General features: G+C 47.3%; 1 protein-coding gene across 1 annotated transcript in view; it reads right to left on the bottom strand.

Moving 5' to 3' along the window:
* The window catches only part of TTC9 (tetratricopeptide repeat domain 9), a 42,175-nt gene that overhangs the window by 10,686 nt on the left and 8,164 nt on the right, over window positions 1–23,325 (bottom strand). Inside the window, exon 3 of the mRNA XM_040478430.1 lies at window positions 23,082–23,325. Coding sequence (XP_040334364.1) covers window positions 23,082–23,325 — 244 coding nt within the window. The remainder of the gene's footprint in view (window positions 1–23,081) is intronic.

Here is a 23,325-nt window from a genome sequence, read left to right as displayed (position 1 = left end):
GAACTTTTTCTTTTCTCTGTTAGAGAAAGAGATGGTGGTGGGGGGCAAATGACTTATTTGAGGAGTTCTGGGCAACCACACCTGGTTGGAACAGAAAGATGGAAAGAATGGGTAAAAGGAAGGAAAGGTGAGGGCACCTGGGTGCCTCAGTCAGTTGAGCGTCGTACTTCCGCTCAGGTCATGATCTCCTGGTGCGTGGGTTCAAGCCCCCCCTCAGGATCTGTGTGGAAAGTGCAGAACCTGTTCAGATTGTCTGTCACCTTCTCTCTGTCCCTCCCCCCACTCATGTATGCACATGCTCTCTCTCTCTCTGTCTCTCAAAAATAAAAACATTTTTCTAAAAAAGCTGGAAAAGTAAGATGAAACCAGGACACCCAGACCCTTCTGGACTGTGTTTAGGATCTGGGACTTTGTTATTAGTCACCTGGGATGAAGAAATGGTTTGACTAGGTTGGCTCAAGTGGAGGCAGAAAGACAGGGGAGGGGGATCAGTTTAAGAGGCAACCAGGAGATAGAACATTAGGGAACCTCTGAAATATTTTCCCTCTGCTGTCACATTCGTGTGGTTAAAGCCCTTCATCCAAGGAGGGCTAAGACTGTCATTTTGGGTTCGCTGATGATTCAGAAGTATTCTTCCACGTTGTCGTAACCTGGTCTCCACGTGAATTAAAGTTTACAATACGACAGTCTAAGTGCTCCGCTATATGGAATGGGCCAGTATTTTAGAGTACTGGGCTGGGGATCAGAAAAACTGGATTCTAGTCCCACTTTTGCCATTAGCCAACAGTATGAAAATCACTTTCCCTTTCTGGGTCTCAGTTTCCTGTCTGCAAAGGGAGGGGCCTCCACTTGGCTGAATAATCTGTGCTCTCCATTGCAGTCTAACAGCCTATGAATACAAATGGTTGCCACTTAACAGAAAGATGCCATTGCTTCATTGGTTCCTCTTCGAAAGGAATTCTGACTCCCTGTGACTTACGGTGAGGCATCTTCTGTTGGGGGTGGCACTCAGGAGTGGTAGGGCAGAGATCAAAAGGGCTTCTGTAAAACAAATCTCCCTCTATGTGGAGATTTGTTTTTTTTCCACACAGAGATTGGATTGTGTGGTCTCCCAAGGCCATGGACCGGGGCAGGATCTTCCCTGAAGGGAGCAAGTTCAGCCACCATCAGTCAGTCTCAGCAGAGGAGGCTGTGAACTTGGGAAGGCAGGCCTCATGCTGGATGGAGAGGAAGCTTGTTCCCGTCTGCGGCCTCCACTCTGAGTATATATTTGGATCCAAAGATGTAGTCATGTGGTGGCAGAGGGGGTGCAAAGTGGGAAGCCGTGTCCACGGTGGACATGTAAAGATAGCCCTGAGTTCCCAGACAATCACACCCGGAAACCCTTTTGAAAGAAATGTTATTAACCTTCCGGTCTCTGAGTCTTCTGACATGTTTAAACAAATGCTGCAGCCCTGAATCAACCAAGCTGTGGAGAATTAAGACAAGTTTCTAATGGTTGGGAAGAAGTTCTAGAAGAGAAAAGCCTTCCCCAAGCCCATAATGGTGACAGAGGTTGTAGACAGTGCAAGTTACAAGAGAAAGGTAAATTGGGGGGGACAAAAATTGGGCTATAAATGTCCAACCATCCCTTGTATGTGGAGATTCCGCTTCCACTGCCAACCTTGGGTGGTTAGAGTACGCTTTTATAAAAGGAGCTGGCAGGCTTTCTTTACTCCACAAAGGGGTCTGTGGTAGGAAAAAGAGAATCGGCAACCGAAAGAACCCCATGGCCCAGCCGTGCACTCGAACAGAGGAAATCATATGTTTGATGTTCTCCAAAGCAACCACACTGAGACCTCAGGCTAAAACATGTCAGGTTCTCCTGGCTCTGGCACCTGTTTTGTTTTTGTTTTTCCTGGTGCACGCAGGGCACAGTGACTGCCTGGGCAAAGTGCCACGCACTGGCATGAGATGAAGGGAAGCTGGATGAGAGAAGGAAGGACAAGTGCATGCAGTCATTGGTTTTCTTCTTACAACTGATCTGCTATAGTTTGTCCTTACCAGCTGCCCAGAAGGGAAGCATGGACTGGACGGGAGGGAAGGAAAGACCGGATTGGGGCCGGGAGTGAGGAGAAGGAGGTTGCCCCACTTTATGGGTTGAATTGTGACTTCTCCAAAAGATAAGTCCTCATCCCCAATACCTTAGAATATGATCCTATTTGGAGAAAGGGTCCCCACAGAGGTAATCAAGTCAACATGAGGTCACTAGGATGGGCCCTAATTCAATACAGGGCCCATCAATACAGGGTTCTGGTGTCTCTAGAAAAAGGAGAAATTTGGACACAGAGACAGACACACATATGGGAAAGACGATGTGAAAAGACATAGGTAGAAGGCGGCCATCTACAAGCCAAGGAACCTAGGCCACAAGAAGCTAGGAGAGAGACATGGAATGGACTCTCCCTCACAGCTCCCAGAAGGAACCAACGTGAGCAACACCTTGCCCTTGCCCTCCTAGTTTCCAGAACTGTGACAAGACTTCTGTTATCTTAAGCCACACTTTGTGCTGCTTTGTGATGGCGACCTTAGGAAACTAATACACCTTACTGCCCATCCCTTTGAGACGTGGGCTCAGGGAGTGGCCATTACATTAGTGGGGGGAAATCTCCCAAAAGTGGACCAAACTATTTGGTTTTCGAATTTATTTTTAAGGGGTCACGGCATAGCCGTAAAGTGGATGGAGTCTGGATCGGGACGGAGGTGACATTCGGAATATTTAACGACTGGGATAGGTCATAACCTATCCGGACAGGCATATAGTATTGTGCCGTTGTGCCAGTTCTGGGGTGTCCTGGCTGAACATCAATTGCTCGATCTGGAGATCCAGGACTGGGCTGCAATCCACGCTCTGCCACCTAGTAGCCCAGGCCCTTGAGCATGTTACTTAATCTCCCTCGGCCTCATTCTTCTTATGTATTAAGTGGAGATAATAATATCTATTTTGTGGGAACACTTGTGATGAGAAAATGAGAAAATTAACGTATGGTATGTGCTTCACACGGTGCTGGGCACAGAAACCGATTCTCATAAGCGCCAGCTCTTTAGGAAGCCATTTGTCAAACATGGTTTCCCCAGCAACGTGTACATTCGTCAGAGAACATTTCCATTTTGAGTCCTACACACAGGGTATGACACATACATACCCAGAGCTCAAGCCGGATTTAAAGCAAATTTTCAAGATGGGTCAGAGACACTCTGGAGGGTGATTTAGAGGGTCTTTCTATGACAGAGCCGTGAGAATGCGGCCTGGGCAGTGAAACGACGGAAACTTTACGCGTGTGGCTCCGTATCCAGGACTGGAATGACCAACCCCACCCCCACCCCAGTTCCACCTCTCCATGAAAGCGCTGATTTTCTCCTCTACATACACAAATGCTGGAGTTCAGAGTTCTGAAAACCCTGATTTCTTTTGATTTCTCGGTTTTGCTTCACGGCCTGGACGTATATAAACTCGCACGCGCCCCCAATGCTCCCCAAACCCAGGTCTGAGGCTTGGTTTTCCCTGCCGGTTTTCCTTTCAGAGGTGGGTCTTCTCTACTGGGAGTGGATGGGTATATGCAGAGAACATTCCAAAAGTAGCTTTGCAGCCAGAAAAGGGGGCTTAAGGGAATGAATGGAGTGGGGCTCCGGGCCTATTTTCTCCTCGCTTACACCCGGGACAGCCTCTGAGTCAACAGGTGGTTCTACCCCTCTGCACACCCAACCGCAAACAGTAGTGCTGTCTGCACCTGCTCCCTCACCAAGGATGGATGAGCAGGTTCCATAGTCAGTATCTGGCTGACAGCTTTATGGATGGGGTGGGGCTGGACCCAAAGTCACTGAGCTCCTCTGCAGCCCCAATAATCCAGGAGAGCTAGGAGCTCTAAATGCCAGCGTGGCAGGAAAATTAATAAGTCAGCTCCTGACTCTATACAGCAATAGAGAGTCTGGCAGGTGGGGGGAAGCAGGGAAGTCGGAAGTGTTTTTAGCAGACAAGTTGCTGGTCAGTTTCAGTGCCTCTGAGTTAGTTGATGCGACGGTGTTCCCAGCAGTGGCATTCACGCGTGCGTCCTTGGGTTAAAACGCGTCACCTCTCAGGGTCTCAACTTTGAAGTGGGTAAACATAAAGATAATTGTGGTTGCTATCTACCTTTTCCTTAAAAAAAAATTTTTTTTAAACGTTTATTTATTTTGAGAGAGAGAGAGAGCCCGTGAGAGCAGAGCGTGAGTGGGGAAAGGGGCAAAGACAGAGGGAGCCGCGCCAAAGCAGGTTCCAGGCTCTGAGCTGTCAGCACAGAGCCCGACAAGGGGCTCAAACTCGCAGGCTGTGAGATCATGACCTGAGCCAAAGCCGGATGCTTAACCCACTAAGCCACCCAGGCGCCCCGCTATCTACCTTTTCCTTGAAGGCTTGCTGGCAGGATGAAAAAAAGTCTGACATCTGACGAGAACCCCACAGACAAATGTTTCTCATTAAATCATCCGTGGAAACTTGTTTAACGTGGAGATCCTAGGCCCCATGCCCAGTGATGTGGATTCCCAAGGGCTAGGCCCAGTAACACACATTTTTAGTAAGTCCCCAGCGGGTGCCTGCAGGTAGCCTTCACCTTCTGAGTTGGTACTTTATATACTAGCATTTTGGATGTATGTTTCTTAGGGATCAACCAGTTGGTTAAACCTTGAGAGCCCAGGACAGCAGGGAGGAGCTCCAGGATTACCCTCGAGGGCACACACGTCCCAGATGGCCAATCCTAGAGCTAGAAAAACCTGCACGTGTGGGAAAACAATTGTTCTCCGGCAGATGATCAGCTTGTGACACTTTGGGTTCTTCTCTTCTTAGAGTCTAGAGACTTCTCGCTGGAGAACAGGAGCTCAGGCCAGGGAAATGGGGAAACAGGGCAGAAGGCTGAAATGGTCCATAATAAGCTCAAGAGAATCTAGCCCTGTACCAGGAGGAAGTGTAAATCCATCCTTCCAGAAGGGTAGTTAAATGAAGAGCAGATAACTTTTATTAAGTATGAATGGGCCAAGCACTGTTGTAAGCATTAACTCATTTCATCTGGATAACAACCTAAGGCTCTAGTACTTCTCTAGATGGGGAAACTGAGGCCCAGGGAAGTTCATTCACTTTGCCCAGGGTCACAAACAACTAAGTGTCAGGGCCAGGATGTGAACCTGAGCCACCTGGCCCCCGAGACTGTGCTCCCAAGTGTTACACACACTGCCTTCCCAGGATGCTCAACTGCCTATAAGGAATTTTAACTCGTTTCCTTCATTGGAAAGATTTGAGGCCTGAGTTCTGCTTCTTGTGAGGCCTAAGTGTGAGGCCCTCACAGTGCCAAACTGCCCACTCTTTATGTATACTTCTCATCTGGAAGCTTCCTGTATAACTCTCTAGATCCCTCTCTGCATCAAAGAGGAAAACAAACAAACAAACAAAACCAAGTGCAGAGTTTCCACCAAGCCTTTTTTTTTTTTTTTTTTAAACTTCTGAAACCACCACATCTCCAATTCCATCCACAGTCTACTGTTATCCTCCTAGGGCTGACATGATCCGTCTCTGGTTTCTTCCTGAAAAAACCCCTACCTTAGCTGGTGCTTGTAAAACCAACCCCCTTAGTATTATTTTTTAACAGAAATTTTTGTTGAGGTAACTGTAGATTCACATGCAGGTGTAAGAAATAATCCATAAAGCTCCCCTGCACCCTTGACCCAGTCTCCCCCAAATGGTAACATCTTATAAAACTATAGCATAATGTGTTGGCCATAAGACTGACACTAACACAATCCTCAGATTGATTTTTGCAGCTTTACTTGTACTCGTGCGTGTATGTCTAGTTACATGCCATTTTATCACTTATGTAGATTCCTCTATCTACCTTCAAAGTTACAAAACAGTTCCACTGCCATCAGGATCCCTCCTATTGCCCTTTAATAACTGCATCTCTACCCCTCCTGTATCCCCAACTCCTCTTTAACCCCTGACAACCACTAGTCCATTTTTCCTTACTAAAATTTTGTCATTTCAAAGCATCACATAAAAGGAACCATACAGTACGAAGCCTCTGGGAATCGGCTTTTTTTCACTCAGCATAATCCCCTTGAGACGCATCCAAGTTGTTGCATGGATCAACAGTTTGTCCCTTTTACTGCTGAGTAGTATTCCACGGTGTGGATGTACCATCATCTGACCATTTCATCTGATGAAGGACATCTGAGCTGTTCTTGGTGTTTTGGTTATTGTGAATAACACTGCTGTGAACAGTCACAGACAGCTTTCACTTGTCTAGGACAAATGCCCAAGGGTACACTGGGTCACGAGGGAAAACATTCAATCTGTCATCATGTAGCATGGTGTTAGCTTTAGTTGTTTGGTAGAAACTATCAAGATCAGGTAATTTCCTTCTATTTCTAACTTGCTGGGAAATCATTGTTTGTTTCTACTACCTGACAGTAATGGTTTCCTGTTGGGGACTCTTTTTTTTCCAATGAGGTCAGATCTATAGGTATAATCATCAAGTGGACCCTTTAGTTTTCCAGAGAATAAAATGATTTTTCACAGCCATATACTCAGATCATGCCCATCATTGCAATTATTCATGAAACATGTCTTCTTTGCCCTTCCAGACAAGCATTCTGTAGGGCATCTTTAAATCCTCCCACAGCAAAATCACATCATTGTGATTTGCATACATTGTATGCTTGATAAGTAGCAATACCTAACGTTAGTATCTTGTTTCACAACTCCCTTGAGCTTCAAGATGACTGTGGGAAATAGGTATTATTCGTCCTGTTTCCAGAAGCTGAGGCTTAAGGAAGTTAAGTGGCTTGCTGAGCCCATCTGACTTGTAAGGAAAGAGCCAGAGTCATCTAAACCCAAGTCCCATATTGGTTCCACTCCAGCTGACCTGGAAACCTGGACTCCATGATCTCTAAAGGTCTCTTCCGAGTCCAAGGCACTGGGAAATTGTAAGAGCAGGAAGATGGCTGTATCTGTTCACACCAGCCTTGCCCTGCTTGGTGCCCAGACAAGAGCTCTCCTGCCAGTGATGCTGCAGCTCCCACTGCCAGGGGTGTGTGTGGCTTTGTCCAGTGGGTTCAGTCTCCTCTGGGGCCATTCACATTCATTTCTGGCCTTCTGTTTTCCAATCCAGCACATGCTCGCATTTGATTTGAACACACACTGCCAACGGCTTCCTTTGCTTTCTTTGTTTTAGCAAAACTGTCTTTGAAGAGCCCTACTTTGCACCAGGACCCAGCTGCTCTTTGTTTCCCCACCCTTTGACTTTTTCACTTGGGTGTCCCCAACATTCAAGAGCTGCTTGAACAAGGGATGCTGCTCTCACCATCGCCACACAATTTGGGCAGGGCCTCTTAGTAAACTTATTTGAAAAAGATATATTCGGGGCACCTGCGTGGCTGAGTCAGTTAAGTGTCTGACTCTTGGCTTCAGCTCAGGTCATGATCTTATGGTCTGTGGGTTCAAGCCCCACTTCAGGCTCAGCGCTGATAGGGTGGAGCCTGCTTAGGATCCTCTCTCTCTCTCCCTCGCTCTCTGACCCTCCCCAACTCACTCGTGCTCTCTCTCTTTCTCTCTCTCAAAATAAATAAACTTTAAAAAAAATTATTCAGGGGGGCCTGGGGGGCTCAGTTGGTTGAGCGTCCAACTTTAGCTCAGGTCATGATCTCACAGCTTGTGGGTTCGAGCCCCACATCAGGCTCGGTGCTGATGGCTCAGAGCCTGGAACCTGCTTCGGATTCTGTGTCTCCCTCTCTCTCTGCCCTTCCCCCACTCACACTCTGTCTCTCTCTGTCTCAAAAATAAATAAACATTAAAAGAATTTTAAAAAATTATTCATCACGGCCTACGCCCAGGGCTTCATAAGGAAAATGGACAGCGTTGAAAAGACACTGGTACCTTCAAGGAGCTGACACTCTTCTTTTTCAGCCTTTCTTGGCCAGCACTTAGGTGTTAACATGGCAGGTGAGAGAGCTAAGGTGAAAAAGTCATCTAAAATCCTTTAAGTTGAAGGCTCATGTTGATAGTCCTTTTTTTTTTTTTTTTCAACGTTTATTTATTTTTGGGACAGAGAGAGACAGAGCATGAACGGGGGAGGGGCAGAGAGAGAGGGAGACACAGAATTGGAAACAGGCTCCAGGCTCTGAGCCATCAGCCCAGAGCCTGACGCGGGGTTCGAACTCACGGACCGCGAGATCGTGACCTGGCTGAAGTCGGACGCTTAACCGACTGCGCCACCCAGGCGCCCCGATAGTCCTTTAAGAGATGTCAGAGTCTGCTCAACAGAGTGTAATGCCAAAGCCTGAGGTCAGTTCAGCTTTTTGGTGCCTTCGACATACCCCTGTTCATGAGGGAACCACTCAGGTGCTATGGTGGCATACTGACAAGTTATCTCCCTGTGGCCCCTAATTCTCATTCTTGACCTCACTGTGGTAGACACACAGGATAGGAATGGGTGGTAGGACAGGATTAATGCTTATTGGAGTCTTCATTAACATCCCTTTCTTGGGTTGGAAGTGGGAATGGTGGGGGGAGCAGCTGGGCCATTTGGAATGTGATGATAAGTACATACCTAGCAATAGAAGAAACCCATCGCCTGAAATTATGTTTACCTTGCTGGCTCTGGCCAAGACACATGTCATGCTTAGTGTCAGGAATTCTGAGCCAGGATGAAGGGAAATCTCAGAAGCCAAAATCCCATCCTATTTTCCTTTTGAACTTTAAAGAAGGCTTTTCCTGGTCTGATGACCTCGCCCGCCATCCCTTTGGACCCCAGCATCCTCTCTCCTATTCCTGTTGCCTTCCCCACAATCCTTCCATGGCACCTGTGCAAACATCATGTCACCAGATATTTTGGGGGTAAGTTAATTAACAGGCACATATGTAACAGAAAGAGCACTTCTGTGGCCTCTCTATGGCAGCACTGTTTATATTAGCAAAGTGTTGGAAATAACCAAACTATCTACCAGTAGAAGACTGGTTAAATAAATAATGGGACATGGGTATAATGGAACATGACATACATTAAAATCATGCTGTAGAAAAATACTTCATGACACTGAAAAGACATTCTTAGTGGAAAACATCGGTGGAAAAATAAAGGTTGTAAACATTTGTGCAGTACAATGTGAATCTTGTGAAAAATAACTGTGTGTGTGTGTGTGTGTCTGTGTGTGTGTGTGTGTGTGTGTGTGTGTGTGTGTGTGTGTGTGTATCAGGTGGAGAATTTGCAATAGCAGTCATCAGAGTTCCTCTTAGGGAAGAAATTATCCTTTTTTTAGAATACTCTCATCAGGGGCTCCTGGGTGGCTCAGTTGGTTAAGCATCCAACTTTGGCTCAGGTCATGATCTCATGGTTCATGGGTTCGAGCCCCGCATTGGGCTCTGTGCTGACAGCTCAGAGCTCTGGAGTTCAGATTCTGTGTCTCCCTCTCTCCCTGCCCCTCCCCTTGTACTCTTTCTCTCTCTCTCTCTCAAAACAAATAAACATTTAAAAAAAAAAAAAAAAGAATACCCTCACCAACTGCTCTAGTGGGTAAGGTGAAACTTAGAGATGAGTTGGAGGCAAATAAGGCAGATAAAAAGATGAGCAAACTGCTCTGTCTGTGAAACGACCTGAATGTGAAAGTGGGAGAATCTAAGAAACAGAAGGTTTGTAGGGGAGAAAAGAATCTGAGGAACATGGTAGGATGTTGGAACCTGCCAAAAAAAAAGTTAAGCAGTCGGGGCACCTGGGTGGCTCAGTCAATTGATCACCCAACTCTTGATTTCAGCTCAGGTCATGATCTCATGGTTCGTGACATCGAGCCCCACATTGGGCTCCATGCTGATGGTGTGGAGACTGCTTGGGCTTCTCTCTCTCTCCCTCACTCTCTGCCTCTCCCCTGCTTGCATGTGCTCTCTTTCTCCCTCTCTCTCAAAATAAATAAACATTTTTTAAAAAAAGAAAAAGAGGGGTGCCTGGGTGGCGCAGTCGGTTGGGCGTCCGACTTCAGCCAGGTCACGATCTCGCGGTCCGTGAGTTCGAGCCCCGCGTCGGGCTCTGGGCTGATGGCTCAGAGCCTGGAGCCTGTTTCCGATTCTGTGTCTCCCTCTCTCTCTGCCCCTCCCCCGTTCATGCTCTGTCTCTCTCTGTCCCAAAAATAAATAATAAAAACGTTGAAAAAAAAATTTTTTTTAAATCAATAAATAAATAAAAAAGAAAAATAATTTTGAATATTCAGTTTTTGAGATGTAAACCCTTTTGGATCCCGCAACCTTCGGTAACTGTACAGCCTGATGGGGTGGTAGCACAGGATGTGAAAGGGAAGAGGCCACAAAGGGAAGAAGTGCCCCCTGGCTGACACCCGGGGAAAGTGAGCGGCATCCTGCAGGGACAGGGTAAGGAAGTCAGGGGTCCCCGGGGGTAGCCCCAGCACAAATGAGACAAACCCCTTCCTTCCTAAATAAACTGGAGAAAGGTGGACCTTGAAGCGGGCTAGCTGATATATGTTTATATGGACACAGAAGAAAGACTGGGAGGAAATCAACCCAAACAGAAAAGAGTTGACAGGATGGCTGGATGACAAGTGAGTTGTTGCCTCTTCTTTGAATTTCTTTTATTTGCAGTATCTTCTACAATTACAGCGTTTCACTTTTGTAATTGGAAAACTATGTTAAAAATCACCTCCGCCCATTATGTCTTCAAAGAGAGCAGGGGTAGAACTCCAAAGAAGAGTGCAGAGAAGGCTTCTGAAGGGTGTCCTGAGCGGAAAGCACTGCCTGTTCCCGGGGCCCTGACTTGGGAAGACCTGGGACCATGAGAGGGCCCTGGGCATCATGGCGGAGGCACGCCTGCAAGGGGGGATTACCAGAAGAGTCCAAGGGACACGCCTGCTAGTGTGTTCACGCTCAGGATGCCTGTGCAAGCGAAGGGCCTTCCTCGTGGAATGCCAGGAGGGAAGCTTGGGAAGCTGGCACCAGCATGTGGCACAACAGAGCACACAGAGCAGGCCTGAGGCTACCGGCCTCACAGCCTCTCCCTCAGATGTCTTCCTCTCAAGGAGGCCTTGCCTTCCTCCGTGTCCCCTTCCCGCGAGTAAGCTTTCTTGCTTGTTAGGCTCCCCAGGGAACCCAACTGATCACAGCATGCGTCTTCTCTTCCTGGCAAATCCTACACTCTGCTCTCAGACTCTGAACTGGTCTGACTTGTGAGAGAGCCCAGGTTCTAACCCCACTCATTCATTTCAAAGAGACGGTCAGAGGATCCTGAGGTAGAGGATAGAAAATGGCAGAGAACGGACTCTAACCGAAGCTTATTTGCCGATACAGTTTCATGCAGAAACACGTCTGCCTAGAGCCCAGCAGTCTCTGTCTCCTGGACCAACCTGTATCCCGAGAAGCTGCAAGGAGGCACAGACCCCATGTCCCAGCGGCCCTTGCTTCTGGCTCTGCTGCCCTTCAGAGGAAGCCTGATGGGTTACCTGTTCACTCAGCCTCCTGGGCCCAGGAACGCACCAGGTTCGAAACACCCACACTGAAGGCTATTAGTTTACACCTTGGTCACTTCCCCTGCCCTAAAGCCACTGACCTCTCTTTTGACCTCCTCTGTTTGCTCACTTGCTTCCCATACGCCCCCATAACCTCCTTTGCAGGGTCCTTTGTCCCTCCCGTCTCACATACTTTCCCGTCCTGGTCCCTACCGGAGTAGGGGTTAGATTTACACAAGCCATCATTTATTAATGATGCCTGCTGTGTCATTTCATCTCAATCACCATCACAGTCCTGTGTGCTGCATATTATCACTCCCATACTATAAAGGAAACAAGCTCAGAGAGGTCAAGACCTGCCTGGGGTTAATGGAGGAGTCCACAGGAAGTCAGGATTCAAACCTAGATCCTGTCATACTAAGTAAAGTTCTCTCCCATGAGGCCACACTGCCCTGTGTCTGTCCCTCTGTGTTCTCTCTCTTCCCTCCCATCCTCATTGGCACACACAGGGCTACAGCCCTTCTTCCCTATCATGGCGTAAAGAAGAGTCTACACGAGTTCCCAATGACCCAGCGGCCTCCACAGCCTGAGGGTGCAGATCCATTTGAGCAAGGAGCTCATCTCTGACTCAGGGTGAGCATGAGGCCCAGAACCATATCCACAAATGCTTGGCTGTACCCCAGACTCCTGAGGGATCTTTAGCTTTGGGCCAAGGGCAGCAATTGTCTGAGACGCTATTAACTTAGCCAGCAACTGTTGCCTGCTCCAAATCGAAGTCTGAATTTTGAAATAATCTGGGAAGATAGAGCAGTAACAGGTGATATTTCGTGACATCCACTAAGAGTCCAGGGGCCAGATGGCATTTTAAATAGGCTTCCAACACTTACCCTGGTTTCTGGCAGAGACCCTCTGTCTGACTCTATCATCCTGGGAGGCTGTGAGGTCCCTTATTTCGGTTTACTCCCATAATTCAAGGGTTGCCTTGGAAATCTTAGTTGAGATCTTTTCATGGCTATTTGTCAGCACATACCAGTAAACTAGAATAAAAGAGAGCTTGTTTCTTGTCTCTTTCCTAAATCTGCTCCCAGAAAGAGAGGCTGGGACACGGCTGGGGGGAGTCGCCGAAAGGCCTTCAAAATCCTAGACAGTCCAGCACTTGTGAGGGCACTGGCCCAACCCCCACTGTTTACATTTGGGGAAACGGAGGCTTAGAGTGCCGTGACTTGTCCACAGTCACGGAGCAAGTGAGCAGCCGACCCTAGATTAGAACCCTAGTTCTCACTGCCCCCGTGCCATGTTTGGAGGAGAACAGAGAAGATTTCAATTTGCATAGTGAACAGTAAAGATTCAATGAATGAGTGAGTTTCCTTCCAATACGCCGTCTGCTGCGTCTGAGCTACCAATACAGGTGGTCAGGATTTCTGAGATTCAGGGGCCAAATAAGAATCTGGAGCATTGAGTACACACGCCGTCCCTTCCTCAACACCAGAGGCACATTGCTAACGTTCAGGACGAATTTATATCACTTAAAACGACAATTTACACTTCTAATACTTTGTAGGCTAGGAAGCACATTCACATACATTATCTTCTTGCTCCTCGCCCTCACCTTGTGAGTCAAGCCGGCCTGACCATACCCATTTAATAAGTGAGGAAAATCAAGGTCAGGGATTTTGCGAACAGGTTAAGTTCACATATGTGGCGAATGTGCCCCCAGCTGTCATGCGGGTCTACCTCAGTTAGTGTTGCACTAGACACAGGGCCAGCTGGTCTCCTTAGTGCTGGCTTTGGGGCTTCTTTGTTTTTGTTTCTTGGGAGATGACATTTGGACCCACAAAGTCAGAACCTAGTACCAGCCGATCATAAAGACACTAACCAAAAAATAAACAGTACTTTCCGGGGTGTTAGGATTGCAAATGCCCCACACTGCATGGAATAAATAATACATGGCCAACCTCACTCGGTACTAAAACTGAAACATATTTTAAAAAGATGGTATCATCCCTCTCATGACATTAAAACTGACCAGGTCTAGAGTAATGCCTTTGGATAATTCCAGATGCTATTCATCTAGTGGGTCATTTCTCACTGTGTCCGCAAAGTGATTACTGAGACGGTAATGGCTGAAGTGAGTTTCTGCTCTTAACCCTTCCACTTAAATTTCTCAGGACCTCCTAACTGGAGCAAGGGGGACAGAAAAGAGGACGACGTATGGGTAGGGCTTCTGCAGTCTTTAGGCTCACTGGAAACTATGCCTCACTGGCTCCTCACACCTCTCTGTCCATACAAATTCAGGTCATCTTCCTAATGACAAAAGACCCAGGGAAATTCTGACCTGGTTACAGAATGCAGGCCACTTGCCTCTTCACCACCCAGGATGGTCACAGAATGGAAATCCTAATCACAGAAGGCACAATCACAACAAAAGGATGTTTGACCTACAGAACATAAGACTGGAAGATGAGCAAGTGAGTTGCCTTAAAAATGCCAAGGCTTGTGGCGCCGGGGTGGCTCAGTCGGTTAAGCGTCCAACTTCGGCTCAGGACATGATCTCACAGTCCGTGAGTTTGAGCCCCGCGTCGGGCTCTGTGCTGACAGCTCAGAGCCCGGAGCCTGCTTCGGATTCTGTGTCTCCCTCTCTCTCTGACCCTCCCCCGTTCTTGCTCTGTCTCTCTCTGTCTCAAAAATAAATAAATGTTTAAAAAAAATGTTTTTTTTAAATGCCAAGGCTTGTCCTTACTACAAAGGTGAAGAGATGTAGTCTATGTGAGATGTCTATGTTGCCTCCAAGGGTAGACAGAATATGGATGGATTTCAAGGAGACAAATTTTAGTAGTTAAGGAAGAAACTCCTAAAAATGGAGGCTGTGAGGTGAACGGTTAGGACTATGGGCTTTGGAATTACAGAGTGGCAGGTGAGAAACCCCAGCTTGCCACATACTACTACGTGACCACAGATAAGTGACGTAGCTATTCCAAGTTTAAGTTTTCTGTCTCACAAAGGCAGATCAAATGAAAATATATATATTAAAAACATATAAGTATACTTATAAATGTGTAAATTATATGTAATTTATATATGTTTATATACATGTAGGTGGTATACACACACACACACACACACACACACACACACACACACGGTGGAGGACCTTGTCCTTCATGTTTATTCCTGTATACTCAGGCCCCACGCCCTGGGTCTAGTACATATTATTATTATTTTTTTTTTTTTTTTTTTTTTTTTTGGGACAGAGAGAGACAGAGCATGAACGGGGGAGGGGCAGAGAGAGAGGGAGACACAGAATCGGAAACAGGCTCCAGGCTCTGAGCCATCAGCCCAGAACCCGATACGGGGCTCGAACTCACGGACCGCGAGATCGTGACCTGGCTGAAGTCGGACGCTTAACCGACTGCGCCACCCAGGCGCCCCTCTAGTACATATTAAATGCTCAATTAATATTAATGTAATGATTGAATTTACTGTATCCTTAATATGAGACAGCTACTGGAATAAGCATTGTCACTTATTTCATACACATTCTCTTTTTTTGTTTTTTGAGAGACAGACAGACAGACAGACAGAGTGAGTGCACACGTGTGCACTTGAGCGGGGTGAGGGGGGGCATAGGGAGTGAGAGAATCCCAAGCAGGTTCCACACCCAGTGCAGAGCCTGCCACGGGGCTTGATCTCACTACCATGAGATCCTGACTTGGGCCAAAATCAAGAGTCGATCACTTAACTGACTGAGCCGCCAGGGCGCCCCTCAAACACATTCTTAAAACATCAACATGGTGCTAGGAATTGGGCTTGTCATGGTAGTCTTTAGCTCCATGATTGTTACTAAAATTTTATTATTGTAGCTGTTATTTTGTGGTGCTGGTGAGTATCTCTATTGTTGGAAATACCTAAGTTTATACTAGATGCCCGGTTGGTCAGGCTGACAAGGGAATTCACACACGTAAGTAAGGTTTGGGGTCCCAACCAAATCTGAAATCATAATTCTGGTTTTACATAACTCTCAAGATAGCTAGTTAGCACCACTTCTCAATTTTTGTTCTTTATATACAGAAACACCATGGAAGGGAAACATTTGCCCTATGAGCTTCCTCCATGTAAACCTTGTCTGTAACTTGAGTGCTATTTATTCATTCATTCGTTCATTCATGCATCCATTCATTCATAGTAGGCTTCACACCCAGCAGGGAGCTCAACGCTGGGCTTGAACTCACAACCTGAGGTCAAGACCTCAGCGGAGATCAAGAGTCAGACGCTTAACCGACCAAGCCACCCAGATGTCCCTTGAGTACTCTTTGAATGTCCTTTTGGCAGAAAGGGAAGGGAAGGTCCACTTGGATACATTTCAACTTGAGATGCTTTTAGTTCAAGTCAACCTTCCTTGGCACTACACATCCTGCTTCGTTTTCAAAAATATTTGGAAAGTGTTGGTTTGGATCCTACTAGACGTTGACATCATTTTATTGCTGACATGAAAATGTCTATGTATAAGAGAAAGGGCATGAGTTTTACATTGCTAATGAATGATTTCAAGGTCACGTGAATACCAGCAAGAAGGCTAAACTCCTTTCATCTTTTGTAGCATTATCTTTGGCTTTTTTATGTCTGGTACCACTGTCAGTGCTAGAGGTTGTGGCTATGTGGTTGGAGCAGGACTAACCATTTTGGTGAAAATGGAAAACTCTGTTCCCAACATGAACATCTGACTTCCCAAAGTCACTGGGGAAACAGGAAGTTGATGGCGGGTTGGTTGAAACACTTCGTTTTTATCCGAGCTATTTGGAGTAGACATAGGCTGGTGGTGAAAGAGATAGGCTGTAAGAAGGGAATATCCCATCTGGAGGTCACTCATAACTTGTAAAGCTCCTGGAGCAACTTTTGGATGCTCCAGATGTTGGCCTTCCTGTCCTCACTGCAGCTGAGTCCCCCTGCCTTGGATGGGACACTCCCACGTATTTTTGCTGTGGGAACTTTGACTTTAAGGTGTCCTAAAGAGTTTCTGGCGAAAAGCCACCCAACTCATTTTCCTTGCTGGTAAACTAAGGACCTTCAGAGTCTACTTTATTTTATTTTTATTTTTTAAATGTTTATTTATTTTTGAAAGAGAGAGAGAGAGAGAACACGGGAAGGGCAGAGAGAGGGGGGACAGAGGATCTGAAGCAGAGAGCCTGACGCAGGGCTCAAACTTATGAACCATGAGGTCATCACCTGAGCCGAAGTCAGACACTTAACCAACTGAGCCACCCAGGTGCCCCCAGAATCTACTCTTGAAACTCAGCCCAAAGTCTACATTCAGAACGTTCTTTCCTTGAAAGCATCCTACAAGTTTCAATTCTCCCATCTTCTCCTGGAACACGATCTTAGAAGCCACATTTACAGGCAAAGATTTATTGGCAAAGATGCTGCCCAAGGAACAGCTTTGGACCAGCGATGGCTTGGCCAGTCAAGCTCTCCTGTCCAGATGGCAAGCTCTTGGCTGAGCATCTCAGCATGAAACCCCTCTTCTTTCCCCTTTCTTTGACCAGTCCTTAACCCCAAACTCATCTTCTGGCTACTGGGGTACACGTTAACTCTAGCTCATCATCTCCCTTTTTACCACTGAATTCTTGCATTTGTAATCCATCCATCTTTATATTTGGTTCTCTGGCTCCACATCAATTTCTGTTGAGTGCCCTTTGTCTTACAACCTGCCTCAGAGTCTAGATCTAATTTTGTCCACCTTAGAATGTTTCCACCCAGTCAGTCATCTTCTGGTATTCCACTGAGGGGGGTTTCAAGGGTGGGTGACTCACGCAATCACACAGGACTTGTGCTCAGAAGGGGCCTGCACTGGGCTTAATGCTCTGGAAATTCCAGTTGCTTCCTGGAAATTCCTAACAACTTCATCTTTGGAGTTGTGTTTTGTAAGTGAAGTTCGATGGGAATGAAGCACAAACAGGAGCAGAGGAGACAGGCACAGCCATTCTTTGCAGCCCCACTTGCATAGAGCAGCCATGATGCCCCATGAGCACAGAATTCCAGCGGGCCCACAGCGCATAAGAGTTCATCAAGACCCAGCTCGAGTACAAGGTAAGACTGTCAGGGATGTAACTAAGTCAGCAGGCAGACCAGCTAACAGCCCCAAGAGGTATGCTTCTCATTCAACCCAGAAATTGCTACACGTGCAGAAAGAAAGCAGTGAGAAGCACAAATGACCTCAAGTCCCCTCCTATCCTTTCTTACTTATGTCACTTCCCTGGATACTAGCCAACCACTTGTGCTGAAAGTGATGACACAGAAGCAAAGAGCAGGGTAAGAGTAGGGAATAGTCCCTGTTCCTTTCCCTAGTCAGTAGAAAGCCAAACTTGGTGGAAAGTGCACACATGATGAATGCATATAAAGAGGGGTGCCTGGGTGGCTCAGTCGGTTGAGCGTCTGACTCTGGATTTCAGCTCAGGTCAGGATCCCAAGGTCGTGGGATCAAGCTCCAAGTCAGGCTCCCCACTGAGTTCGGAGCCTCCTTAGGGTTCTCTCTCCCTCTCCCTCTGCCCCACTCCCCAGATCGTTTTCTCTCTCTCCAAAGAAAAAATAATAATCTTAGAAAAAAAGCATTAAAAAAAAATGCATACAAAGAAATGAAATAAAGCCAGTTGATTTTGTTTTGTCAGCATCTCCACTGTTCTAGCAAGAAGAAACTACATATGCCTGTATAAGCTACAAAATGTGAATTGTGTAATTTATGTGATTTCACGCACAACGTAAGTGCTTTCACATTTGCACTTAAAACTAGCATCGCACAATATAAAGATGAACAGTGACATTCATGCCAATAATTCAAAATTTCAACTTTCTTACAATGACATTAAATAGCAAATAAAAGCACCATGTCAAGTCAAGAGAGAGAGAAAGACAGATCCTGAAAGTAAGAAAAAAGCTTTATCTCTTAACACCTTTAATGATACTTTCTCCCTGCTTCTGGAACAAGGAGTTCCACATTTTCATTTTGCACTAGGCGCCATAAATTATGTAGCCAGCTCTGGTCCCGTGGCTTTAAGGCACGTCCATCCCAGGCCTTTACCCAGTGTGACTCCTCTAGGCCTTGTCACACCCCTGTCCTGGGGCTTCAATTGGGATCAGTGGATATTATCTGTCCCTTTGGTAAAATAAAAAAATTAAAAACCCCTCTGAAACATAGCTCTAAATCGATGGGAAAATGGGTAAAATGACATGGTATGGGCTTAACCAAAGTCCCAGGGTATGCCAGTGATAGAGGCACAAGCTGACTCTCATCTAGCCTTCAGATCCAATGCCATGGCCTGTTGGCACGCATCTTTACCACTGGCATTTGAGTCTCGAATATCATTTGAAAATACCAACAAAGTCATTACATGTTGCAACCTTTTGATCACACCCCAGCTGGGGCCACCACAGCCCCACAGGAATCATGTAGAGCTAAAGGCCCTGCCTTTCAAGAGATTCTGCACAAAACATTCCAAGGCCCCAGGGGAGTCTTGTGTCTTGTTCAAGGTCAACAGGAGTCGATCACCAGGCCAACACAGGCTTCCTTGGCAGCTTTGGTAAGGATTAGATTCCTGTATCTCCCCAGGCAGGTCAGAAGATCTTTTCAATCACTGTGTCAAAGTCATTTGAAATTCTGAAAGAACAGGATGCTTCCCATCTTTTTTTTTTTTTTTTTTTTTTTTTTTAATTCCTTGAAGAATAAGACAGGTAAAATCAAATCCAGGGGTCTTGAGGCACTGGCCAGATCCCTCCTAATCAGGAGGGACTCCAAGCCAGAATGGACCACAACTATGGGCACGTTGATAACTGCTCTCACACCCTTCATGCGACCTCCTCGAGTCATCTAAGTGGATTTTTATTTTTATTTTTTTTTTATTTTTTTTTAATGTTTTTATTTATTTTTGGGACAGAGAGAGACAGAGCATGAACGAGGGAGGTGCAGAGAGAGAGGGAGACACAGAATCGGAAACAGGCTCCAGGCTCCGAGCTATCAGCCCAGAGCCTGACGCGGGGCTCGAACTCACGGACCGCGAGATCGTGACCTGGCTGAAGTGGGACGCTTAACCGACTGCGCCACCCACTAGCATTTCTTAGCACATTCTAGCTGCCCTCTTGTTATTCTCTTAGAGCCTTCCATGAAGAGTACCAGGGTTCATCAGACCTAAGTTTTCTCCAGAAGCCTCACCACAGCATTTTATTTGGTGTGAAGATGCCCTCGGCAACAGAGCCTCATCCTCTAGGTACTTCTGGGCTAGTCCAAGTTCCCAAACATTTCCCTCTATGGACAGCTGATGTCCATAGGACATCATAGGAGGACAGATCCTTGTGGGCACGAACATATTCAGGCTGCTTCCACCAGGAGCTGGCTGGGCCACTCAGCAGGCACTGTGGCCCAGATGGAAGGGTCAGTTGCCTTTCTGCCAGAAAGTATGTGCAGCTGCTGTCTCCTTCCTATTAGCAGGCGTGAGGGGGACAGGGTACCTTATGGGCGACACTGCACTGTTGTGTCACTGACAACAATAACAGTGATCTTTTCTTCCCTTGCCATCCGATGATAATTGTAAGCCCACACTTAAAACGTTCATGTTCCTATTTCGAACAATCTTCACAACAAGATTTTAATGAAATGTAACAGTGTTCCTGGCATAATGGTAAGTGGAAATAAAAGCAGGAGATACGGGAGGTCCTTGCTTTGCGAGCAGTTTACGTTTATGTGTAGGAAAAAAAACACAGGGAGAAAATACATCACAAGGAATGCCTTTAGGTGGTGGGATTAAAGGTAATTTTGTATTTTCTTCTTTAAACTTTTTGATATTTTCTAAAAGAAAAAAACACTTTATAGGTATGTATTACTTTTGTAATCTGACAAGAAAGGGTACTTTCCTATTAGCTAGAATTTCTGAGATCGTAGTAACAGATTTAATGCATTATCCCAAAGGAAACCAACATCAGGCTTCTCCCTCTCCAGGTGACTTCCAGGATCCCCTCTCCCAGCTGAATTTTCTATACAGTATACAGATTTTGGCTTTGACACGACTGCTCAGCTTATAATTACTCTTCTTTTCTTTTTCATTAAAACTTGAAAATATTTAGAAATAGCCCTATCAGGTTTTTGAATTAAGGTACTGTATTACTTCCTCCTGATTATCAGGGCTCAGATCCCCCAACAGAATTTTTCAAAGGTAGGGCTCTAAAGCCCACCTGACCCTGGATTCAGGGAGACAGAGGCCTAGAGACACTGACTTTGTGCATCAAGGTGTGATGACAAGAACATTGATTTTGAACTTGAATGGCTCTGGAACCTTGGGTTGTTTTTTGTTTTGTTTTGTTTTGTTTTGTTTCTCTACAATCTCTTAGCAAGTTGGTGTAAAGATTAAAAAGTGCATTGGAGTGTCTGGGTGGCTCAGCCGGTTAGCTGTCCGACTTGGGCTCAGGTCATGATCTCGTAGTCAGTCCGTGAGTTTGAGCCCCCGAGTAGGGCTCTGTGCTGATAGCTCAGAGCCTGGCGCTTGCTTCGGATTCTGTAGGTCTCTCTTTCTCTCTGCCCCTCCTCCACTCGCGCCCTGTCTCTCTCTGTCTCCCTCTCTCTCTCTAAGATAAACATTAAAAAAAAAAAAATTGAAAAAGCACATTGTGCGTGAAGTGCCCAGCGCAGTGCACACAATAAAGTATTAATATGAAGAGTGGTGAGTGCTGGAGAAGGCAGCAGTGGGGAAATCTGCTCCCGTACTCCCCGTTCTCCCACCACAGAAGTTTTCCAAAGTGCCTGGGGCGCGGGTGGGGGGGGGTGGGGAGGGTGGGGAGGAGCTGGCGGGACCTGAGCCCCACCCTGACTGGGCTCGCCCGACCCAGGACACGTCTTTGGTTTCACCATGGAAATGTAACCACTTCTGTGGTAGGAGATGGGCAGTCCTAGCCACAGGCCAGCAGCCAAAAGCGTGGGGTGAGGGGCAAGCCTAGAATGCCCATGGACAACACTAAATATTAAGACTCCATTACCACTCTGAAACCGCCGCATTAGTGATCCAGAGTGCCTCTTCCTCCACCCACGGCCACTCTGCCCTTTAACTATTCATCAGGCGGAAGCAAGGGTGCCAGAGACTTACAGGAAATAAAGAGAATCAAGCTGTACGTTATGATGGACCAAGATAGTCCATCTGGCTATACCACTACTTTATCTGCCGCCATCATTGTTAGCACCACCATTTTTACAGCTGCTACTACCACCAGTCTATTAATCCTTTACATTCGCAAACTACAATTCATAAAGTGGCTGGGTTTTGCCTGGGTCGGGATGATCCTGGACATGGCATCACGGGAAGACAGAGGCAGGCTGGCACTAGCAACCTCAAAGGGAACAGAGCAGAATCACTGCCAGGTTTTTTTCATGCCCCGAGCGCCTGCACCCCAGACACATCCACCATCCCCAGCCACACCCAGTCACTCTCTCAAAGTGACTCTGCCCCAACTGTCCGGAGCTAGTTTTAGGCAACTTCAAGGGTTAGGAACTAGGAGGAATGGCCTTTTACTTGGCCAGAGGAGCTGGACCATGCCCAAATCCCATCAAATGGGGTGAGAGAGGAGTAGAGAGTGCCTTTCAAATATAAGGTCATTGCGTCTGCCAACATCTCCCACCTTCTCACAGCAAGGCCCTGGAAAGACCCAGACTCTTCCTTTTGTTTTTGTTGTTGTTGTTTGTGAGATTTTACATTTTCCTGTGCCAAAGTTAAATTTTTAAAAATGTCTGACTTTGACCTAAATCCCCAAAGTGAACTCTGGAATGTATATCTCACCTTCTCATCCCAACAGAAGGGTCCCCTTTTTCCAAATCAGGCCCAGCAGCCAGCTGGGGAGAGGACCAGCGCTACAGGGAGGGAGGATGTTACACACAGCTCAAGCTCAACCATGAACTAGCTTCCCTTTGAGATCGCTCTCTTCACCTGGCAACCGGGGGCCCCAGCAGAGCTGAGAGAGAAGAAAGTGGCATTTTGGAATCCATTTTGCTCAAGATGCTGAAGGCTCGTGGCAAACTGCCCTTTGCTACTAAGGCCAAGGGAACTTGGGGAAGGACCTTAGCCTTTGGGATGCGGTCAGTTGAGGGCAAGGTGAGGGCGAGCTCTGGTGCCAATGATATCCGAGGAGGGCAGCCACTGGGCATGCGGTGGGTGCGGGTGCCCACCCTGGGCGCCACTTCCCGCATTTGGACCCAGGTCCACTGGTGAGCGGTAGCAGCAGCGATCGCCACCAGGCCAGCTGGGTCCCCTTCTGTGTGTCCAGTTATTTTTAGGTGAGATTTACGACGGACGAGGGGGAAGGGACACGGGATGACAACGAGTTTTGGACGGTATAATCCTAAAAGTCACTTTTTCCAAAGCGCCCCCCTCCCGGGTTCTCCTTCCCGGAGCAGCACGGTGCCAGCGGGGAAGCGGGCAGCGCGGGCGCGCCGCAAGGTAGGCTCGGACCCGAGAGCCGGTGGGGGGGCCCCTGCGACCGGCGCCGGGCGCCGGGCGGGGGGCGGACGGGCAGGGGAGGAGGGGCGCGGGCGCGGCGCAGCTCACCTGCCAGGCTGTTGTAGCAGTCGATCTCGATGGCTTCCACCGTCTTGCTCTGCTCCTCCGAGAGGCGGCCGGGGTTGGGGGCCCCTGCCGGGGAGGCCGCGCGCGAGTCCCGCTCCTGCTCTGCGAGCGCCGGCAGCAGCCCCTTCAGCTCCAGCAACGCCCTGTGGTATTTGCCTATGGCTTCGCGGAATTTCTTGTCCTTGTAGCACTGCGCCCCTTGGCTCTTGAACTCGTGCGCCCGCCG

This window comes from Herpailurus yagouaroundi, unplaced genomic scaffold (assembly GCF_014898765.1).
Source record: "Herpailurus yagouaroundi ecotype Mexico unplaced genomic scaffold, PumYag 141, whole genome shotgun sequence".
In the NCBI taxonomy this organism is placed as follows: Eukaryota; Metazoa; Chordata; class Mammalia; order Carnivora; family Felidae; genus Herpailurus; species Herpailurus yagouaroundi.
Note: the sequence above shows the minus strand (reverse complement) of the source record. Positions and strands in the feature narration are given on the sequence as shown.